This window comes from Impatiens glandulifera, unplaced genomic scaffold, assembly GCF_907164915.1.
Source record: "Impatiens glandulifera unplaced genomic scaffold, dImpGla2.1, whole genome shotgun sequence".
In the NCBI taxonomy this organism is placed as follows: domain Eukaryota; kingdom Viridiplantae; phylum Streptophyta; class Magnoliopsida; order Ericales; family Balsaminaceae; genus Impatiens; species Impatiens glandulifera.
In genome coordinates, this window is record NW_025919140.1 from 888,739 (window position 1) to 907,754 (window position 19,016).

At 28.1% G+C, this 19,016-nt stretch overlaps 2 protein-coding genes across 2 annotated transcripts; one reads left to right on the forward strand and one right to left on the reverse strand.

Moving 5' to 3' along the window:
• Positions 1 to 740: 740 nt before the first annotated feature.
• LOC124917587 (transcription factor bHLH130-like) lies at positions 741 to 13,723 on the reverse strand. Its single transcript, XM_047457984.1, has 9 exons — positions 13,472 to 13,723; positions 3,552 to 3,683; positions 2,902 to 3,436; positions 2,265 to 2,545; positions 2,055 to 2,186; positions 1,911 to 1,976; positions 1,756 to 1,821; positions 1,555 to 1,617; positions 741 to 1,150 (listed from the first exon to the last, which is right to left on the reverse strand). The coding sequence occupies exons 1-8, from the start codon at positions 13,721 to 13,723 to the stop codon at positions 1,567 to 1,569; spliced, it is 1,515 nt and encodes a 504-aa protein (XP_047313940.1). The 3' UTR covers positions 741 to 1,150; positions 1,555 to 1,566.
• On the forward strand, positions 871 to 1,312 carry LOC124917586 (putative lipid-transfer protein DIR1). The gene is made up of 2 exons (XM_047457982.1): positions 871 to 1,180; positions 1,296 to 1,312. The coding sequence occupies exons 1-2, from the start codon at positions 871 to 873 to the stop codon at positions 1,310 to 1,312; spliced, it is 327 nt and encodes a 108-aa protein (XP_047313938.1).
• Positions 13,724 to 19,016: the final 5,293 nt, after the last annotated feature.

The following is a 19,016-nucleotide window of genomic DNA, read 5'->3' on the forward strand; positions in this document are numbered from 1 at the left end:
GCACAAAATATCATTTGATCACTTACTTTTCTTGCCCATTCAAGCTTTATATTAATGTTGGACTTTTTCAACTTTTTTATATTTTATTATGAAAATTAATGAAACCCTAAATATAAATAAATCTTATAAGTAAATACTCTACTAATATCTATATGATGTATTTGACAAATTTGTGAGTAAGGAAAATGATTTTGAGATTTGCAAGTTTCGAGCAGATTAGATTTGACAAGTTCGATATAGAGGAAAATGATATTGTTGGTTCTTGAAGAAATTGTTCGGATGAATAAGAATGGTTTTGGTCTAATGAAAGAGTCGACTTAAGAAATCAAAATACCACGAGTTCGATTCTCAATGAAAATGTTTTGAATGGAAGTGGAGGGTCACACCTTCCTTAATTAAAAAATAAATAAATAAAAACTCATGAAGCCATTACTACGTTTTATGAAAATTAGGTAATTGAATAAGTTATTCTAGTTATAATTAAAATTCTTAATGTTAAGCTTCCATTGAATTTTTTAATAAAATGATTTCTATATCTAAATAAATAAATTCAATTCACAATCTTGCAAGCAAATGATCAAAGCCTCTCAATTTAGCCAGATATATTTATATAGAAGAGATCAAAACTTACATATTTGAATAAAAAGCTAAACTAAATCCTTGAAATTACATGATAAATATGCTCTCAGCAGATTTAGTGTGTGAGGAGAAAAAGGTGGGGTTAGGAGAGAAACACAATAAGTCATGATGCCTTTTCTTTTTTTTTTGGTTCCACAAAAAGATGACCTTTTTATTAACTCCATGATAGCCTTATGTAAAACCCATTACCAATTTACCAGATTTCTTAGTGTTAGAAGAGGAGAAGGAGAAATGAAGAAGTTCCTTAAGGATACAAACACATTTTCATTAGTACTGCTGTTGGTAATGGTTTGTCTAGCAGATCAAGGCGAAAGCCAAACCTGTTCCAGATCATTCTTCTCGACCATGATTCAACTGATCCCTTGCAGACCGGCAGTAGTCTCATTTAGTCCCATTGGCCCGAGCCAGGCATGTTGTCAAGCTGTTAGAACTCTTGGTCAGCCTTGTTTATGTTTCCTAGTAAATGGTCCTCCCATTTATGGTTTTGATCGCAGCATGGTCTTACAGCTACCTGAAAAGTGTATCGTTAACTTTGAACCATGTAATGTATATATAAAATCTCTTTATTATACATTTCAAACATATTTTTGTGACATTTTCTGATTTATATGTGGATCTTGTAGAAATCATATTTAATAAATTGTTTCTTTTTGCAGGTAATATTGGGAAATAAGAGGTGAAAATAATATATGAGTTATGACTTGTGACTTATGAATAAAAGAGTCTGTCGTATGTGCAGATTTTTAGCCATAAATCTCTTTACTATATTTCCAGCTTGTAATTTGAACAAAAATATAGCATCCTTGTGATATTGACTGCTATTGTTGTTTTTTCTGCTCGTTTAGTGTTCATCAAATTAACAGAAGAGGAGTGATGATCAAATAACATAAACTAAAATCATTTAAAATTTGTTACCTATACACATAGTCAAGCCTGCCTAGTCGAACATGTGCACCTTGATTGGTTGTCTGTTAGCATCTGAAACATGAGAAACGAAAACACTTTTAATGTGAAAAGACAAAAAAGAAGGTGAAAATTTGGTTAGAAATGTTATGATCAAAAGACATGAACCATGTGATTACTATTAAAGGGGAAAATAGTTATGCTGAAGCTTACATCCACATGCTTTTGAAGATTCTTAATGTGTTCAACTGCCAAATCTAACATATCCGATATGCTTGTCTGTATATCAGTAGAAGAAAGAGATTTAACAAATATCAAGAAAATGCTCCTGTACAGCGTTATAAAATGGAATGGACATTAAGTGTTACCTTTTCCATATTTGGAAATAGATCTTGCAGCTTCTTCATTCTGTCACTAATTCGTGTTCTCCTCGTCTGAAACAAAAACAAAAAAAAAAAACATGTTAAATCAATCAGAAAACCCCAACTGTTATGTAAAATCTGAGCTCTTACCCTTTCTGCTATGCTACGGGGATGTGTTGCAAAACCCCTTCTCGCACGAAGCTTACAGGGGACAGAATCTTGCTGAAACTGCAACCACTCTGATGAAGTCTCTTGATGGCTTGAATGGTTAAATATTCCATTCTGGAAATAAAACTCGCATTAATAATGTTGGATCATAAGACACCAAAAACACAAATGATCTATCCTTAACATGCTTACCTCGTTCATATCATTTCCTTCTCTTCTTCTTTTCTTTCCAGTAGAGGAAGGATTGATCCAAGAATCACTCTGGAATACTTCTGGAACATGATATCCATTGATGTTTCTACTTTCTTCTAGATAGTGTCTTTCTAGATTACTATCCATAACACCCTCCTCTTCATTTTGAGGAATAAACCTTGATGAAAAGCATTGGGCTGATGAGAAATTTACTTCTCTTATCCTGGCAATTGGTTGATTCTCTTCCCTAATATTGCCATTAAAGTTCTCATCTGCTTTCCCTGTAAATTTAAATTTGATCAATCACTATCATATTATGTTCATTTGCTAAAAATGAAAACAAACTGCTTCTATCCTCTTTCATGGATAATAGTATTTCATGGTTTTGTTTCTACGAATACTATAGTATTAATCCCAGAAGATTCGACTTCATTCTGTTTCCCCATTTCCTGGATCTGAACGGAGATGAATTAGGTTAACAAACTTTTCCTTCTGAAGAAAATGTGCACACAGCATCTTCATCTCTTTTTATAATCAATTCCAGTTCAATCCAGACTAAACATTACAATTTCAACCTATGAATTATAAAATTGTTAATATGCTAATTTGAAGAATAATATATGGTTAGCTAGATTACCGTTTCCATCGTTGAGACATGAGAAGAATCCAGCTGGAGAGCTGTTCTGCCGCATCAAATTCGAGTAGTTTCCTCCGTCCGACGATTTAACCCTGTGAAATCCGCCAGCACCAATTGATCTCTCTAACTCACGAGCCGTCTGATTCTGTTCGCAAACCGTCCATGACGCCAACATTAAATGCCCGTTCTCCACTACCAATGGACACTCATCCGCCTCTTCCGGCTTCACCTTCGCCTCAAACAGAAAATCACCAGAACCTGACTCGCTGAGAGAGCCGGTCGAGTCCATGAAACTGGCGATCATCGATGCAGTTTCATCGGCACTAAATAAATCTTCACATCCGTTGCCTTCATCCATGAGATCCGCGAAGAACGAGCTCGGCGCAGATCGGTAACTCACTAGACCGGTAGTTTGATGACGATAATGATCGGCATTCACTGCTATTTCTTTCTTCATGAATTCTACTCCGTGTGAATACTCGTAAGATTGCGTATGTGTATGCAAGAGACTTGAATCTTTCGCCGTCTTCGTCGTCTGAGAACCAGTAACAGTATACATCTCTTGAACTCACACTAAAATTAGAACAATATTGCTTTGTTGAAGCTAAACAACAGAAATTCACTAGAAACTTTCTACTATAAACAGTAACCTGAATCCTGATCACCAACAGAATCCTTCCGCTGCCATCATCACATGAACTTAACAGATGAAGAAGAAGAAGAAGGTGAGTTGGATTCGAGTTCTCTGTTACTATTTCAAAATTGGGTAGTTTTCCCGAGTTCTTGGGATTTGAGAAATTTATAGAAGAAAAATTCTTAAATTACCCTCGATGACCCTCCATAATGACGGGGTCATGCCATTTTATAAGTCAAAATACCGCTTAGACTTAATAACGAAACCGGATTGGATGAGAAAGATAAGCAGGCGGTATTATTAGTAAAGGCGGGCGGCCTCTAAATTAAGATTAAGATTAAAAGAAGCACTTAATTAATTAATTATATATAATCAGCTTGGCTTATTGTTCAAATGCCTCTTCTTGTGGTTAAAGAGCTTATTATAGATAGATACAGGCTGTCAAAGATAATCTCCTCACGTTTATTTTTATTTTATTTATATTTGTTTGATCTGTCATTAGAATAATTGCTTAAGCATGTTCTATTTATATTTATATATATATATATATATGGACCCTATTTGAAAATTAAATTTATATAATTGTATCAATGAATAGAGTTTTCAAATAAAACTATTTATTTTTAGTTTCTCTATTTACAAAATTAAACTCTAAAAATAATTGAAAGTTAATTTGTTTTAGTTCGTCTCATTACTTTTTTAGCATTACATATTTACATTACTAGTATTTAAGTTGAAATTGGTTTTATTTAGCCTGATATTCTGTTTAGTTGAATCGGTTTTTTCATCTCGAATTTTTATAGTACTAATAATATTTTTAATTGTGGATGGGTCGTTTGTTTCTCATACCCTCTGATTATGTTGGTGATCATTTCTCGAGTCTGTGTTCGTCTCTTCTTAGCAGCAAAAAAGATTAAATAATCGAATCTGGTGTTATTTTTCATGTTTTAATAAAAAGTTATTAGATTTGATCTTTCATATGAATGGCCTCTTACATGTATCTTTTCATTATTTGTATGAATTTTCACTACTTTGGTCATATATGTAGATGATCTATTTTTACTTAACATGACATTTTCTTCCGTTGCTTACCAACCATTGACTAAGGATAATTTTAACTGTCGCTCATAATATTTTGTAAAGATTCTTCTTACACTGTTTCATTGGTTCGTTCGGTTTGTTTTACTTTAATACTCAATGTGTAGAAACTCAAATGAGTTCGTATTTGGAGGAATCATCAACAAATTGCATGATCGTTGAAAATTTTGGAGTTTTATTTTTGTAAATTACAATTTGATATCTAGATTATCAATTGTTTATTTTGAGTTTTAGATGTTATATTATATTATTTATTAATCAATTTCTCATATGTAACTCGTATTTGAATTTATTGAAACTATTTATTTTTAACAGGCTAATTTAACCATTATCAAAATAATAATAAATTATATTTTATAACATTCATGTTTAAATGCATTTTTTATCTAAATATTTTATACATTGATTGTCACTTAAGCTATTCATAATAAATTAATTTATGATAATATTTTTATAAATATAAATATAACTTTATTTAAAAAAAATATGAATGGTACTATTACACCTTAATTATAATATTATTATTTATTTATATATAAGGAGAAAAGCTAAAGGTGTTCAACCTCCTTCTATATCTGATGCGACTAGCAAAACTGTAAGTCCCTCAAAGTATTCATGCAAATGGCAATGGAGGCGAGCTCAAAAAACGCCAAAGCAAAACCTTAAACCCCACGCCAGGCATTATCTCAAAAGTAAATCGAGGCCTCGTCCCCCACTTGAATCTAGTTTTCTCGCAATAACTCTTACATAATAAATATATTATTTCACTCTAAATGCTACCGCCCGTAGGGCGATTAGACTTTTTGGTGAACAATCTAGACGAATCCTGACCATATATTTATATTTGATTAGTGATGCCCAAAGACTATCCGACTCATATGCTAATCTACTACACCATTTTGAGAGCATTGATTTGTTAAAAGAAACTAAATCATGGATACTCAATCTTCCCTGATTCTTGTATCGCTCGATATTATCCCAACTAACCAAATGACTAAATGAGGAATTAGACGATCCTAAAGAAATGTACACATAATTTTCTTGCATTTTACCGTCACACTCTTAGGCAAAACGAATAAGGACATCATATAGGTGAGCATAAATGTCAAAGCACTCTTAATGAAAACTAAACAACCCCCTTTCGAGATCAATTTAATTTTCTAAATTGATAATTTATCTTCCATCTTAGTGACAATCGGGTCTTAAGAGCTCTTAGAACGAGCTTTAGCACCCCAATGACATACCTAGATATAACGACGAGATGATACAAATACTGAAACTCAGAATATTGGCGAGCCTTGTTTTGTCCTCAATGAAATAAAGTCCAAAAAAATAACAAATTTACCAAGATTTACCTGTAGGCCAGAACAAGCTCCGAATAATCAAAGGATATCACGAAAGTGCTTGAAATTCTTGTACGTGGCTTGAATCATGTAGAGTGAATCATCAGGAAAAAGTATATGAGATATGGAGAACAAAGTCCTCCTTGCCCCACAATCCATCCTGCGAATAAGTCCCACATTTTCTACAAAAACCATCATTTTTTATAAAGCTTTCATGACAATAACGAACAAAAAAAGAAACAACATATCACCTTGTCTAATCCCTCGAGAACTCACATTCACAATAACTGAGAACTTGGTCGTCGAGATACAAAATTTTATTTAACCAATCCATTTTCACTCAATCTCATTATGTCCTTAAAATTAAATAAAAATTCTTAATTAACCTGATCATAAGCTTTTTCAATGTCTAGCTTAACTAAATAAAAATTTATTTCCTCCCAAATTAGCTGAGTCAATACATTTATTGACAATTAATACCGCATGAAAGATTTAACGTTCCGTAATGAACGTCATTTAATTCCCGGAGATTATCGTTCCTAGCACCCCACATAGTCTATTAGCCAAACATTTTGACACGATCTTATTAAAAGAAAATTTAAACTGATAGACTTGAAATTCTTCACATCAATAATTTTTTGGAGTCTTGCTAATAAGACAAATCAACGTAGAATTTCAACTTTTATCAAATGATGAGAAATGATAAAAGTGGTCGATAGCTTCCATTATATCCTTCTTAAAAAAATGTCACGTTTTCTTAAAGAACGTCCAAATAAAACCATTGGACCCTAGAGCCTTATCGCTACTACACTCCTTAATAGCCTCTTCGACTTCCTCCTCCGTAAATAAGCCTCCAAATTCTCTTTTTTTACCAAATTAATGTAGTCGAAAGTGATGTTGTCCAATTTAGAATATAGAATTATTGTTATTTATATAATTTTTTAATATATTTTAACAAATTAGTAAATATATAAAATCGATTGCCAAGTATTTGAGTTGATAAATAAATTTAGCATTCCAAACCACTTAAAAAAATGGTGCGAAAACTTAATTAATTTTGACTCTATCTCTTAATTGTTTTCAAATCAGTATGCCTCTTTCTAATAGACTAACTTTGAATAGTCAATTATAATTATTATTTCGTCCATAATTAATTAAATAGTCTTGGATGTTTTTGGATTAGACATATTTTTATATTTTATTTTATTTTTGTTAAGGGATAATGTTTATTTTTATTTTTTTCATATTTGTTTTTAGTCCTGATGAACTTCTAAAATTTTGGAACTTGAACTATTTAGTAAATTGAGAGATTAGAGTTATTTCAAAACTATTATTATTTATTGTTCAATCCATCCATGTATAAAACAAAAATAAGATAACTAGATAATAATATGTATTCATTGATTAAATGAAAAATAATGAAAAAAAAGTTAATTATTTCCATTACGGTACACATTTGAGTTGAAGACATGATTAAAACCTATTTTTTATTTTTTTTTTTTTTTTTTTTTTTTTTTTTTTTTTTTTTTTTTTTTTTTGTATGAAACTCATTCAAAATTAATTTTTCATTCAATTACTCCTTAATATCACTCATTTCATTAATCAAAATACTAAAATATTTTATATTTTAAATTATTATTTTTTATTTTATTCATATATATCAATACCATTTAAATATTTTATCAAAAATAATCATAACTTTCTCAAAATTATCACCGATCATTACTTTTTTCTCTCTCTATGTTTTTTTAAAAAACCCAAACGAACCGACTTAAGAAAAATATGTTTGACTTAAGATTAAAAATCAAACTTTGCTCATCCACATAATTGAAAGTCAATGGTTACAACTCATCTGATTTATAGAAATTAAGTTTTATAATATATATATATGTAGACTATTTCACAGCATGGGCAGTCAATAATTTCTTGTTGAACTCTTTATTAAGGTCAAAAAGGCGTTATTTGTCTTGTATTTAAGCAAAGTCTTCTATCTATGCGGTTTTGAGACGTCTTATCGATTCAAACCATTACATTATTAATTTTACAAAACCTGTAAAAAAATATATTATATACATGTTCGATGTTCCTAATAAAAAAAATTAAGTTCAAATCTTGTTTTTATTGAATTGAAGGGATTAATTTAAACTCAATTTGTGACAACTTTCACTTAAATTTAAAATATTTTTAATGAGAATTAAATTCAAGATATTTATTTTTTTAAATAAGACTTTTATCAATTAAAGCTGACAATTAATTAATAATCAAACAAATATTATTTCTAAACCTAATCAAATAGCAAAATAGATCATACATTATTTCAAACAACAATTTGATCTAATATGAAAAAGAAGTTAATATTTAAGTATAATTTTCTTTTTAAAAGTTAGTTTTTCCAAAAATCTTAAAATACATTAATATATAATATATATCTTTTAAATAAAATAAATATATAATATTTGGATTAATAAATTATATAATATAATTGATTATATAATGGATGAAAAGATAATGAATTTGTTGAAATTTAAAAAAAAAACTACCGTACAAAAATTTTGTAAACTTAAAGTGTTCTAATTAAAAATCAAACTTATAACTTTTAATTTATTAAAAATTATTATTGTCACTAACAATGGATTTACATTAATAAATTATCAAGTTTTAGGTGAGAATGAAAATGGTTGGTCATTACTCTCATTTAACTTTTTATGAAAATTGAATATAAAATCATTTAGAAAATATAATTGTGAAATTGTGACGAAAAAAATCACAATAAGAATAACATAGACCTTATTTTCTTTTATTTTTTAAAAAAACTCATTCGAAATCAATTTTTCAATAAATCACTTCTCAACAATCGCATCACTGTTTCATTAACAAAAGCAAATTGCTTTTCCCACCCCCTCCCATATTCCCACCCCCGCTACACTCTTTAATTAATTCAAAAATGACTTATTTATCCTTATCATCTTTATATATTTATATATTCTTATTTTATTTATTTTACTTATTTTATTTTATTTAATTATTAAGTTTTTTTTATTAAATTTAATTAATTAATTTTTAATATTTTTTAACTTTATTAATTTAATTAAAAATACAAAATATTATTATTTTTATATTATAATTATTTAAAATATATTAAACATTGAAATGTGTATTAATTTAATAAAATATAAATATTTAATATTTTATTATATTAATTATATATATATATATATTAAAATACTTATAAAAATTATTTATTAAATAATAATTAATAATTGGTCTAATCATAATATTTTAATTAATAATATTATATATTAATAATTAGTCAAACATAATATTTTTAATTTTAATTAATAATATTATATATTAATAATTATTTTTAATTTTAATTAATAATATTATATATTAATAATTATTCAAACATAATATTAATAATTATTAATATTTTTATAAATAAAATTATCTATTTAATAATAATTAATAATTAATCTAATCATAATATTTTACTTAATAATATTATATTTAATATATTTTAAATAATTATAATATAAAAATAATAATATTTTGTATTTTTAATTAAATAAATAAAGTTAAAATAATATTAAAAATTAATTAATTAATTATATTTAATAAAAAAAACTTAATAATTAAATAAAATAAAATAAGTAAAATAAATAAAATAAAAATGTAAATATATAAAGGTGATAGGGATAAATATGTAATTTTGGAGTTAATTAAGGAGTGAGGGAGGGGTGTGGGAATATGAGAGTGGGTGGGAAAAGCAGCTCTCTTAACAAAAATACTAAAATATCCTATATTTTAAATTATTGTTATTTATTTTATTTTATATATTAATACTTTAAATCTTTTAACCAAAGATAATCATTATTTTCTCAAAATCATCACTAATAATTACTTTTTTTCCCTTTTAAATTTTTTTCAAAAACCCAATCTAAACACGGCTATAATGAAATTAAAAATTATAAGCAGTTGTTCCGTGTGGGTTAGGTTAAGGTTAAGGATGATGATATTATTGCGGCAGGTTCAGTGTACTTGGGGGAGTTTTGAAGAGTCAAAATCACAAGAAACGACAAAAAATGCTTTTTTCATCCTTTAATAATTAATAATGAGTTGAATGTATCACGTGTAATGTGGATTTGACCCTTGAGGCTCTGGCTGGACACAACAAAAACTGGGGCAATTTCATGTCTATCCAAGTTCAAACAAATTGTATCTCTTTTATTTAAATAATCTCTATCAAACAAAGTTAACATATTTTATTTAAATATATAATATTTAAATTATTTTATTAAGTATTATTAATTTTAATTATATATATTTATAAAGTAAATAATTAATGGGTTGAGAAAAAAAGGGGTTAATTAATGGTTTAGTCTAGGGAAGTAGTTTTTTTTGAAAAATATGTTAGTATAATGGAAAAACTTGGGTAGACATGGAATCCAAAAAACCACTTTGATCTCTTTTATGTATATATAATAATACTAGGTACCTATATATACATGTATCAACATACATGAGAAGTATTCGTGAATATGATGAACAATGTTTTCTATGATTGGAGTTAAGTTTGGATAATTTAGTAGATATGGTTAATGAATAATAAATAACTCATGTTAGATTAATTTAATATATAGTCAACCAATTTTACATTTCAATTTCAACTAATAAGATATCTCACTTGACTAACTTGTTTTTGGATACATCGCCTTCTTTATTAACCCGTATCCTCGTTGATATATATTTTTTTTTTATAGTATCGCCCTTGTCACAGAATGAGGTGGGCTAAACTCATCTTAAATATTTGTTTTTACATTAAAAAAATATGACATAATCCCATAATTATTTATTTTTATAATTCTCAAAAACATATAAAACTTACCTTAATCTAACTGTTTTATTCATAATTCTTTCAAAAATATTCAAGCCCACCCTTAAAATATTTTTGAAACCTACCCAAACTTAAATTCTTGTATCCTGACTCATTGTTTTTTTTTTTTTGCTTAATCGGTTTCTTATTGATTTTTGATAGAAAATAAAAATAGTCATGCCAGTTTGAGATTAGTTCTACCTGTCAACCAAAATCAAGAGGCAGACAGCTATGTTTAAAGTTTTTATTTTCTTTAATAAATAAAAAGGGAAATTTAACAAAATAAAAAGTAAACTTAAAAAGAAAAGCATTATAAAAATGACTTTTCTTAGTAGCAAGTAGTTCAACTCCCGTGAACTCCATGGCACAACACTCAAGGACAAAACTTCTATTTATTGCTTATAAAAGTCAAGTAGTTAGTTGGTTGCCTCAGGACAATAAATTAAACATAATACAAATTATTACAATCCTTATTTTTTTTAATCTATTAAATATTTAAATATAAAATTCGTTTAAGAAAACCAAACAAAACACAAACAAAAATTAGCATACAAAAACAAAAATTAGCATACAAAAAAGTATTAAAAAAACTATGAGCTAAACAAAATAATAATAAATTATTATAATTCTTACTCCTAAATAAGTTTTATTAAGGTATTGTTTTTATCAAAAAGTTGATAAATAAAAATATAAGTTTTTTTTAATTGATTAAATTATTATAATATGTTTTTAAATTTAAATTTTATAAAAGGAAAATAATAGAGACCAAGAAAACTATTGACAAGAATTATATGAATGATGTGTTACCTTTTAAATTGATTAAAAAATTTCAATCCTACTAATTCAATTCATTTGGCACATTATTTTTTATAATTTATTGTCAATATTTTTCCTGCATCCTATCATTAATTTTTATAAAATTAAAGTAAAAATATTTTAATTATAAATTGAATGATTGAAAAGATATATTATAGTTGAGTTTTCAATAAAAAAAAAACCAAAGATAAACCCCGATCAGACAGCTTTAACTCCCAAGAGAAGATCAAGGGGATCACTTTATTCATTCAAAAGACCTGTATTTCTGAAAATTAAAATATACCACATCCATTTTGCTTAAAGACTTACTTAGCCCATGAAAACTTTAATGAGGCAAACAAACAAATTGATATAAATATGCAATACTTATTTTTTTTTATTGAAAATTAACTTTCTTTTTTTAAAATGTAACTTTTATTGAAAAGCGTTTTGAACATACATCAAAAGGGGTGTAGAGGAATGATAAATAAATAAAAACCAGATAACAAAAAGAAAGGTTAAATGCCATAAGATCAAAGAATCATCTTCCCACTCTTTTCCAAATACAAGCGAAAGCGGGAAGAGAATGCCAAATCGTCGACGTTTCCAATAATCCCTATAGTATTGCAACCTCCTCAGCCGATCCATTTGTCCAAGAAGTCCGCCACTTTAAGCGACATGTCCCATTGAAAATTTAGAAGGTTCTGGGTAAGAGAACATATACCTCTAGCAAGGTCGCAGTGGAGGAGGATGCAGTCCATACTTCCTCACTCTTCATGCAAAGGCAATCTACTAGCCAGATGTATCCTCATTCTTTTCATTTTAATAGTTATCAGAACTCCGCTTTCAATATATAGTTTCTCAGGCTAAGAAAGAGATCACACTTCCTTCTAGGGGAAATAGAAGAATATGTCATTCATGTTTACATTTATTTCCTAGACATTACCAAATTGTGTTCTATTAACTAATGTGCATGTCTGAGATAGCCAGAACGGTCATTGAATTTTGATGAGACGATTAGCTTATAATTGCAAACTGAATCCACTAATGCAAAAGGTTCATGTGCACACATCTGAATCTCTTCTTCATACATCTGAATCTCTTCTTCATCTTGTAATATTGTGTTACGATCTGCTCATCAAAAACCTTGGTCCTAAAATATTTTATGCATCCGTCTTTCGGCCCAAGTGTGCATATGGGCCAGTTTATGTTTTTTATGAATAATTCTGTTTTGTTTTACTTTCTCTCTTATTTCTCTTGAACTGAATTCTGTTATTTTGAAAGTTTGGTGTAACCGAATATTCTTGAGTAAACCAGCCTCTTTAAATGGTGATGCCCACCCCACTTTTTGGGGCTATGAATTGAATATTTTGGAACTTGGTGTTTAAGTTATCTCTCGGCCCTCTTCCCTCTTCTTGGACCGCTAGGTGTAATCTAGTGGTATTTCTCTCCTCCCCTTCGGCTCTTCTCTCCCTAACCTCGAATTCTCCTATAATTCTATGTCCGCTGCGCTAGAGTGTTAAATTTCACCATCGGTCCCGATCATCAAGAATCCGTTTCTTGAATTAAAGAACTTGAAAGGCTCGGTCATAATTTAAAGTCTAACATATAACATACTGTTTCTTGGAACTCTAGTTTTAAATTCTTCACACAAAAACAAAAGAAAAAATATTAGCGTCGAAATACAACAGCTTACGTTAATAAAAGTTTCTGCTTCTTTTTCGACAGCTTCCAATTAATGAGTATCTGTTTCAACATTCTCTACTATCTTTTGTGCTTTAGCAACTAGTAGCAAGTTATATGTCCATTTTATTGATCAACTATCACCTGGAAGTTTCCCAAATCTTCTTCCAGAAAACTCTTCTCTTTTTCCCTCAATTCTAAGAGAGATGGCCCCGACCTCAGACTTTTCAGCTTTGCATCCAGACTCTTTAAGTTTTCCTCCACCAAATTCACAACTTCGTGCACGGCATCCTTCTCTTGCAACAAATTATCAATGAACTCCCGATCCACCATGTCAGCTGCATCATCATCACCTTGAAGGAAGAGTGCATAAATCTTCACCTCATTAATAAACATCTTATTGTCATCGAAGATCGACCTGACCTGCGTGGATTCGGTTAAATAGCCATCATACATACAGATTTGGACCAACCATTGAATTAAGGCGAGGAGGCACGGCTATATATGAGGAGTTCCAAACGATTTAAGAGCCGATTTGTTGAGCTTAATTAGACAGTTGAGGCATTTTAGAACAATGAAAAAAGATCTTCTTTGAGTTACTTTGAACGAATCTCGAGGCGGTTGAGAATGAAGTTTAGGGTTTGAGTGACGTCCTTAATGGATGTCAAAGAGGGCCTCAGGATGATTTGACATGAATGAGGCATCTTTCTTTTGTTGAACTGTTTTTGTTAATGACAGGTTAAGAAGAATGTCTCACTGTTTCAATTTCTCCATGATTAAAAATTTTCCCTTTCTCCGTCAGAAAATATCTAACTGGTTCGAGACCAAAATGCTAACCTAGTTTGACCGATTCGAACTCAACAAAAAGAAATCTATATATATTGAATGAAGCTTAATTTATAATATTGGAAGGGTATATCAACGTGTTTTTCATAATCATTCTTATAAATTTAACTCATTTCCTTTTCTAATTTATTTATCTTAATTATTATTTTTCTCTCGATATATATATATATATATATAAATATAAATTTCTTTCTCTTAATTTAATTATTAAGTATTTTTTCTCTCTCCTAACATAATTAATTATTAGTTTATATTTTTTATCATAATTATTAATTATATAGTACTATTATATATTATAAATATTTATATATAAAAATATCACCGTATATCATATTTCTCATAAAATTCTTATGGTATTAAATGATTACAAGTTTGTTAGGAGTCTCTTTAGTCGAATCAATAATCAATAGAATCAAACTAACTTGGCTCTTTAATTGATGATCTACTACTCCCCTCTTAGTTGCAGATGCCAATGGTTTAGGATTTAGAGTTTAAGATTTAAGGTTTATGGGTTAGGGTTTCTATAATTATCCACAAATTAAATAATTTCTCTTCCCTAATTTATTTATCTTAATTAGTTTCTATCTCTTAATATATATTTCTTTCCTAATATATATATATATATATATATATATATATATTTCAGTATTTTTTTCTCTCTTTACCATATAGATATTTATATTTTTTTTTCACATTAATAATATAAAATATTTTTTTATCAATAATTTTTATATTAAAATATATAATATTACATAACATATTTATTTTTATATTTAATAATAAAATATATATATAATAATGCTTAATGTATTAATGTGGAGATTTATATACAAACTCATCATATATTAATAAATATTTATTTATATTTATATATAATAACGTTTAATATAACTTATTAAATTAATAATAAAAATTCAATATAATTCTCCTATTAATTCAAATTTTTCATTAAATATCAATTATAAAACCTCCAACAAAAACCGTATAATAAAATATTAATTATAAAACTTCCAACAATATAAATTTTCATTAATTTAGTATTAAATATTAATTATAAAACCTCTGCAATTAAACCAATTAAACTAGACTTTTCATTTTCTTCTCCACCCAAATATTTTTTTCTACTTATAAATAATCTTAGATCAACAAAGTCCAACTACAACAACCAAGTCAACAAACACTGATATTTTCTTCCTCCTCTCTTACTTTCTTTTCTTAAAAATTTTGCTTGTCTAGTTAAAGTAGATGAGGGAGATATTACAACTGAGAATATTCAACTCGGAGTCCCCATGGATTGTTGATTACGATTGGATCCTCCGATTCTGGCCAATTACATTAGAAAATGCGTAAAGTTTCAGATAGAAACGATAAAGGTTGCATCTTTGAAAGGGGAGAAGGTTTGGCGATGGCGATGGCGTCAACTACGATTCTAGAGGCGATTATAAGATTGGCTAAAGGAGCTGTGAAGGGAGTAGAGAACTGGTTATCTGATGCTGATGCATGGTTATCGGATGCAGATTCAGCCTTTACCGGTCCAAAATTGTATGGCATTGGTAGGTTGATGCGTTTTGAGTTGTATGGGACGGATTTTGGATGGAGCCGGCCGGTGAAAATGGTTTTCATTGACACAGGTGAAGTTTTTACTTTTCTTTCTAAATAAAATAGTTGGTGACTCATATGACTTTATATCTTGAAATTAATTCATCAAATTGTATGTTATTTCGCGTCTTGATGATCAACCTCTTATTTTAAAATTTTCTGAATGCTAAAATGAAAGTAGCCTAGAGGAGATATTGATTCAAATCTAATTCGTGAGAACAGAAAAAATATTAGTATAGAAAAGCTTACAAAAAGACATGATTAAAGAATAAAAAGTAAAAGATAGTTAGAGCGAAAAGTAAAAGAGTCAAAGTAAGGAGAGAACACTGAAGACTTAGGCGGCTTAAAGCACACCATCTAAAAAATATTTTACAAGAACAAGGAAGCTTAATGGAATTATTTCAGAGTTATCAAAACTGGTATTTTCTCCTTCATCTCTCTTACTCTTCTTTTTTAAAAAATTTTTTTTATCTGATTAAAGCAGATGGGGAGATATTACAACCGAGAATATTCAACTCGGAGTCCTCATGGATTGTCGAGCACAATTGGATCCTCCGATTCCGGCCAATTACATTGGAAACTGCGTAAAGTTTCAGATAACAACGATAAAGGTTGTGTCTTTGAAAGGGGAGAATGTTTGGCGATGGCGACGACTTAGGCGGCTTCCAAAGTTATCAAAACTAATATTTTCTCCCTCTTCTCTCTTGCTCTTCTTTTTTTTTTAATTTTTTTTGTCTTGTTAAAGCAGATGGGGGAGATATTACAACCGAGAATATTCAACTCGGAGTCCCCATGGATTGTTGAGCACAATTGGATCCTCCGATTCTGACCAATTACATTGGAAACTGCGTAAAGTTTCAGATAGCAACGATAAAGGTTGCATCTTTGAAAGGGGAGAAGGTTTGGGATGACGATGGCGTCTGCTGCGATTCTAGAGGCGATTGTAAGATTGGCTAAAGGAGTTGTGAAGGGGGTAGAGAACTGGTTATCTGATGCTGATGCATGGTTATCGGATGCGGATCCAGCCTTTGTCGGTCCAAAATTGTATGACATTGGTGGGTTGCTGCGTTTTGAGTTGTATGGGAAGGATTTTGGATGGAGCTGGCCGGTGAAGGTGGAGATGGTTTCTATTGACACTACTGGAGTTTTCTCTCTCTGTGATGCTAGAGATGACCAAGGCGAGATTGCTTTTAATAAACATAAGATTGAAGTCAATCTTCCGTGAAGGGCTTGAAGATATTGATAATATTTAATAATTTAATCCTCCAACTTATTATTGTAGTTGATGGAGTTTGTGTTATCCTAAATAAATTTTGTATAAGAAACTTAATTATAAATATATATATATCTTAATTATATATATATATATATTAATTAGGTTGTATTTTTTTAATTTTTTGAGTTCAAATAATTTGTTTTTTTTTTATCTATTTTAATGTCTTATTTAGGTTTTTAAAACGTGTTTATATATTAAATTAAATTTTATCAGGAAAGAACATCAACTTCGGACAAAGTTGTTGAAGAGATATTTTTTCAATTTTTTTTTATTAAATAAATTGTTTTTTTATAATTGTTTAATATTTTATTGTCTTAATTAGATTGTTAAAAATACAAACAAATTTGGAGATAATCGCTAGAATAACAATTTAATAGGACGAAAAGGATAGAAGATTTAGTTTCTCTTTTTTATTTTACATTCTCTAATTTAGTTGATGAAAGTTATTTTTTATTAATATATAATTCAACCTGTCTTATTTTTTCGATAATATATGATATTTTAAACTATTGTCTTTCAATTTTTATATATGGTTCTTTTAAAATTATAAAATATTTCATATTGAATAATTTATTTTAATTTAAAAAAAAATTATTTTGTTTTCAATAATTTAAATTAGAATTAGTTGTCTTTCTTATCTTTCATAATTAATTTTATATAAATATATTTTTCCTCACACAAATTTTCCCCACTATTTATATTATATATATATATATATATAATTTATATGACTATTAATTAAAAAAAACACCACTAAATTTACATTAAAAAAAATCATTATTTAATATAAAAATAAATAAAAAAAATATTACAAAATTCATGTTTATATGTATATAAAAATATTTGCTTCATACAAATTTGTTTCATAATTTTTTTCCATATATATATATAATATTATATATATATATTTATAAATATTTTATACAATTTACCTAACTAACTAATTTCTTTTGGTATGTTTTCCTCTAATTATATATATATATATATATATATATATATATATATATATATATATATATATATATATATATATATATATTATATTTTCTCTTCATATAAATATATTCTCTTTTACTAAATTAAATATTTTATAAAAACTTCGAGGATATAAACAATAAACGATCCATCGAAGATTTTGAGAATTATTCGGATAAAAATATTTCTAAATAAAAAACTTGATCCGACTAAATAAAATGTCACATCAAACAAAATATAACATCAACTCAAATCTAAGTAATTTAAAAAAATATGACACTCAAGTGCTAAAAAAGTCATCGAAGGGCTAAGAAAAAATATTTTTTCAACCTCTCTGCAACTTTATTTTAGAGAAAAAAAAAAGTAACTTGAAAGAATTATTTTTACAATTAGTAATTATGTAAGAATATTTTAATTTCACGTACAACGTAGTATATCCTACTAGTTATGATAAAGAGAATGTTGTGCGGTTTGATCAGAAAAGAGAAAAGTAACATTTCAAATGAACCAACCTAACTTCGTCAATTGACAACACAAGTCGATGAATTAAGAGTTGTCTCACTAATCTTGTTGCTTGAAAATCGCCGTTTAGACCGGATCAACTTCCTTAAAAGCCAGATTCTGAGCATCAGAAGTAGGCATGGCAAATTTGTCAAATCGGACCCGAAGTTGACCCGAAAAATCGGGTCCATATTTAACCCGAACCTGACCGGTTCCAACCCGATGGTCACCCGACCCGAACCCATTTTTAGATTAAAAATTCATAATTTTTTTATAATTTTTAAAATATATCTAGTTTTTTTTATCCAATTAATAACATAATATTGATTTTTATCTTTTAAAGTTTTTTCACTTTTAAAATAAGATAAACAAAAATTAATTTTAAATAATCTTATACACAAATTTAAAGAAAACTAATAAATGTTAAATCTATATCTATTGGTTCTAGTCAATTAGAATTCATAATTTCAATACATAATCCATAAACTAGTT

Excerpts from the sequence above, each read along its gene's own strand:
- LOC124917587 (XM_047457984.1), bottom strand. The coding sequence starts at position 13,723 with ATGTTTATTAATGAGGTGAAGATTTATGCACTCTTCCTTCAAGGTGAT. Across the intron at positions 3,684-13,471 it reads AAGATTTGGGAAACTTCCAG|AACTCGGGAAAACTACCCAA; the intron begins GTGATAGTTGAT and ends TCAAATCCCAAG. Across the intron at positions 2,187-2,264 it reads AAGGAAATGATATGAACGAG|AATGGAATATTTAACCATTC; the intron begins GTAAGCATGTTA and ends TTTTATTTCCAG.
- LOC124917586 (XM_047457982.1), top strand. The coding sequence starts at position 871 with ATGAAGAAGTTCCTTAAGGATACAAACACATTTTCATTAGTACTGCTG.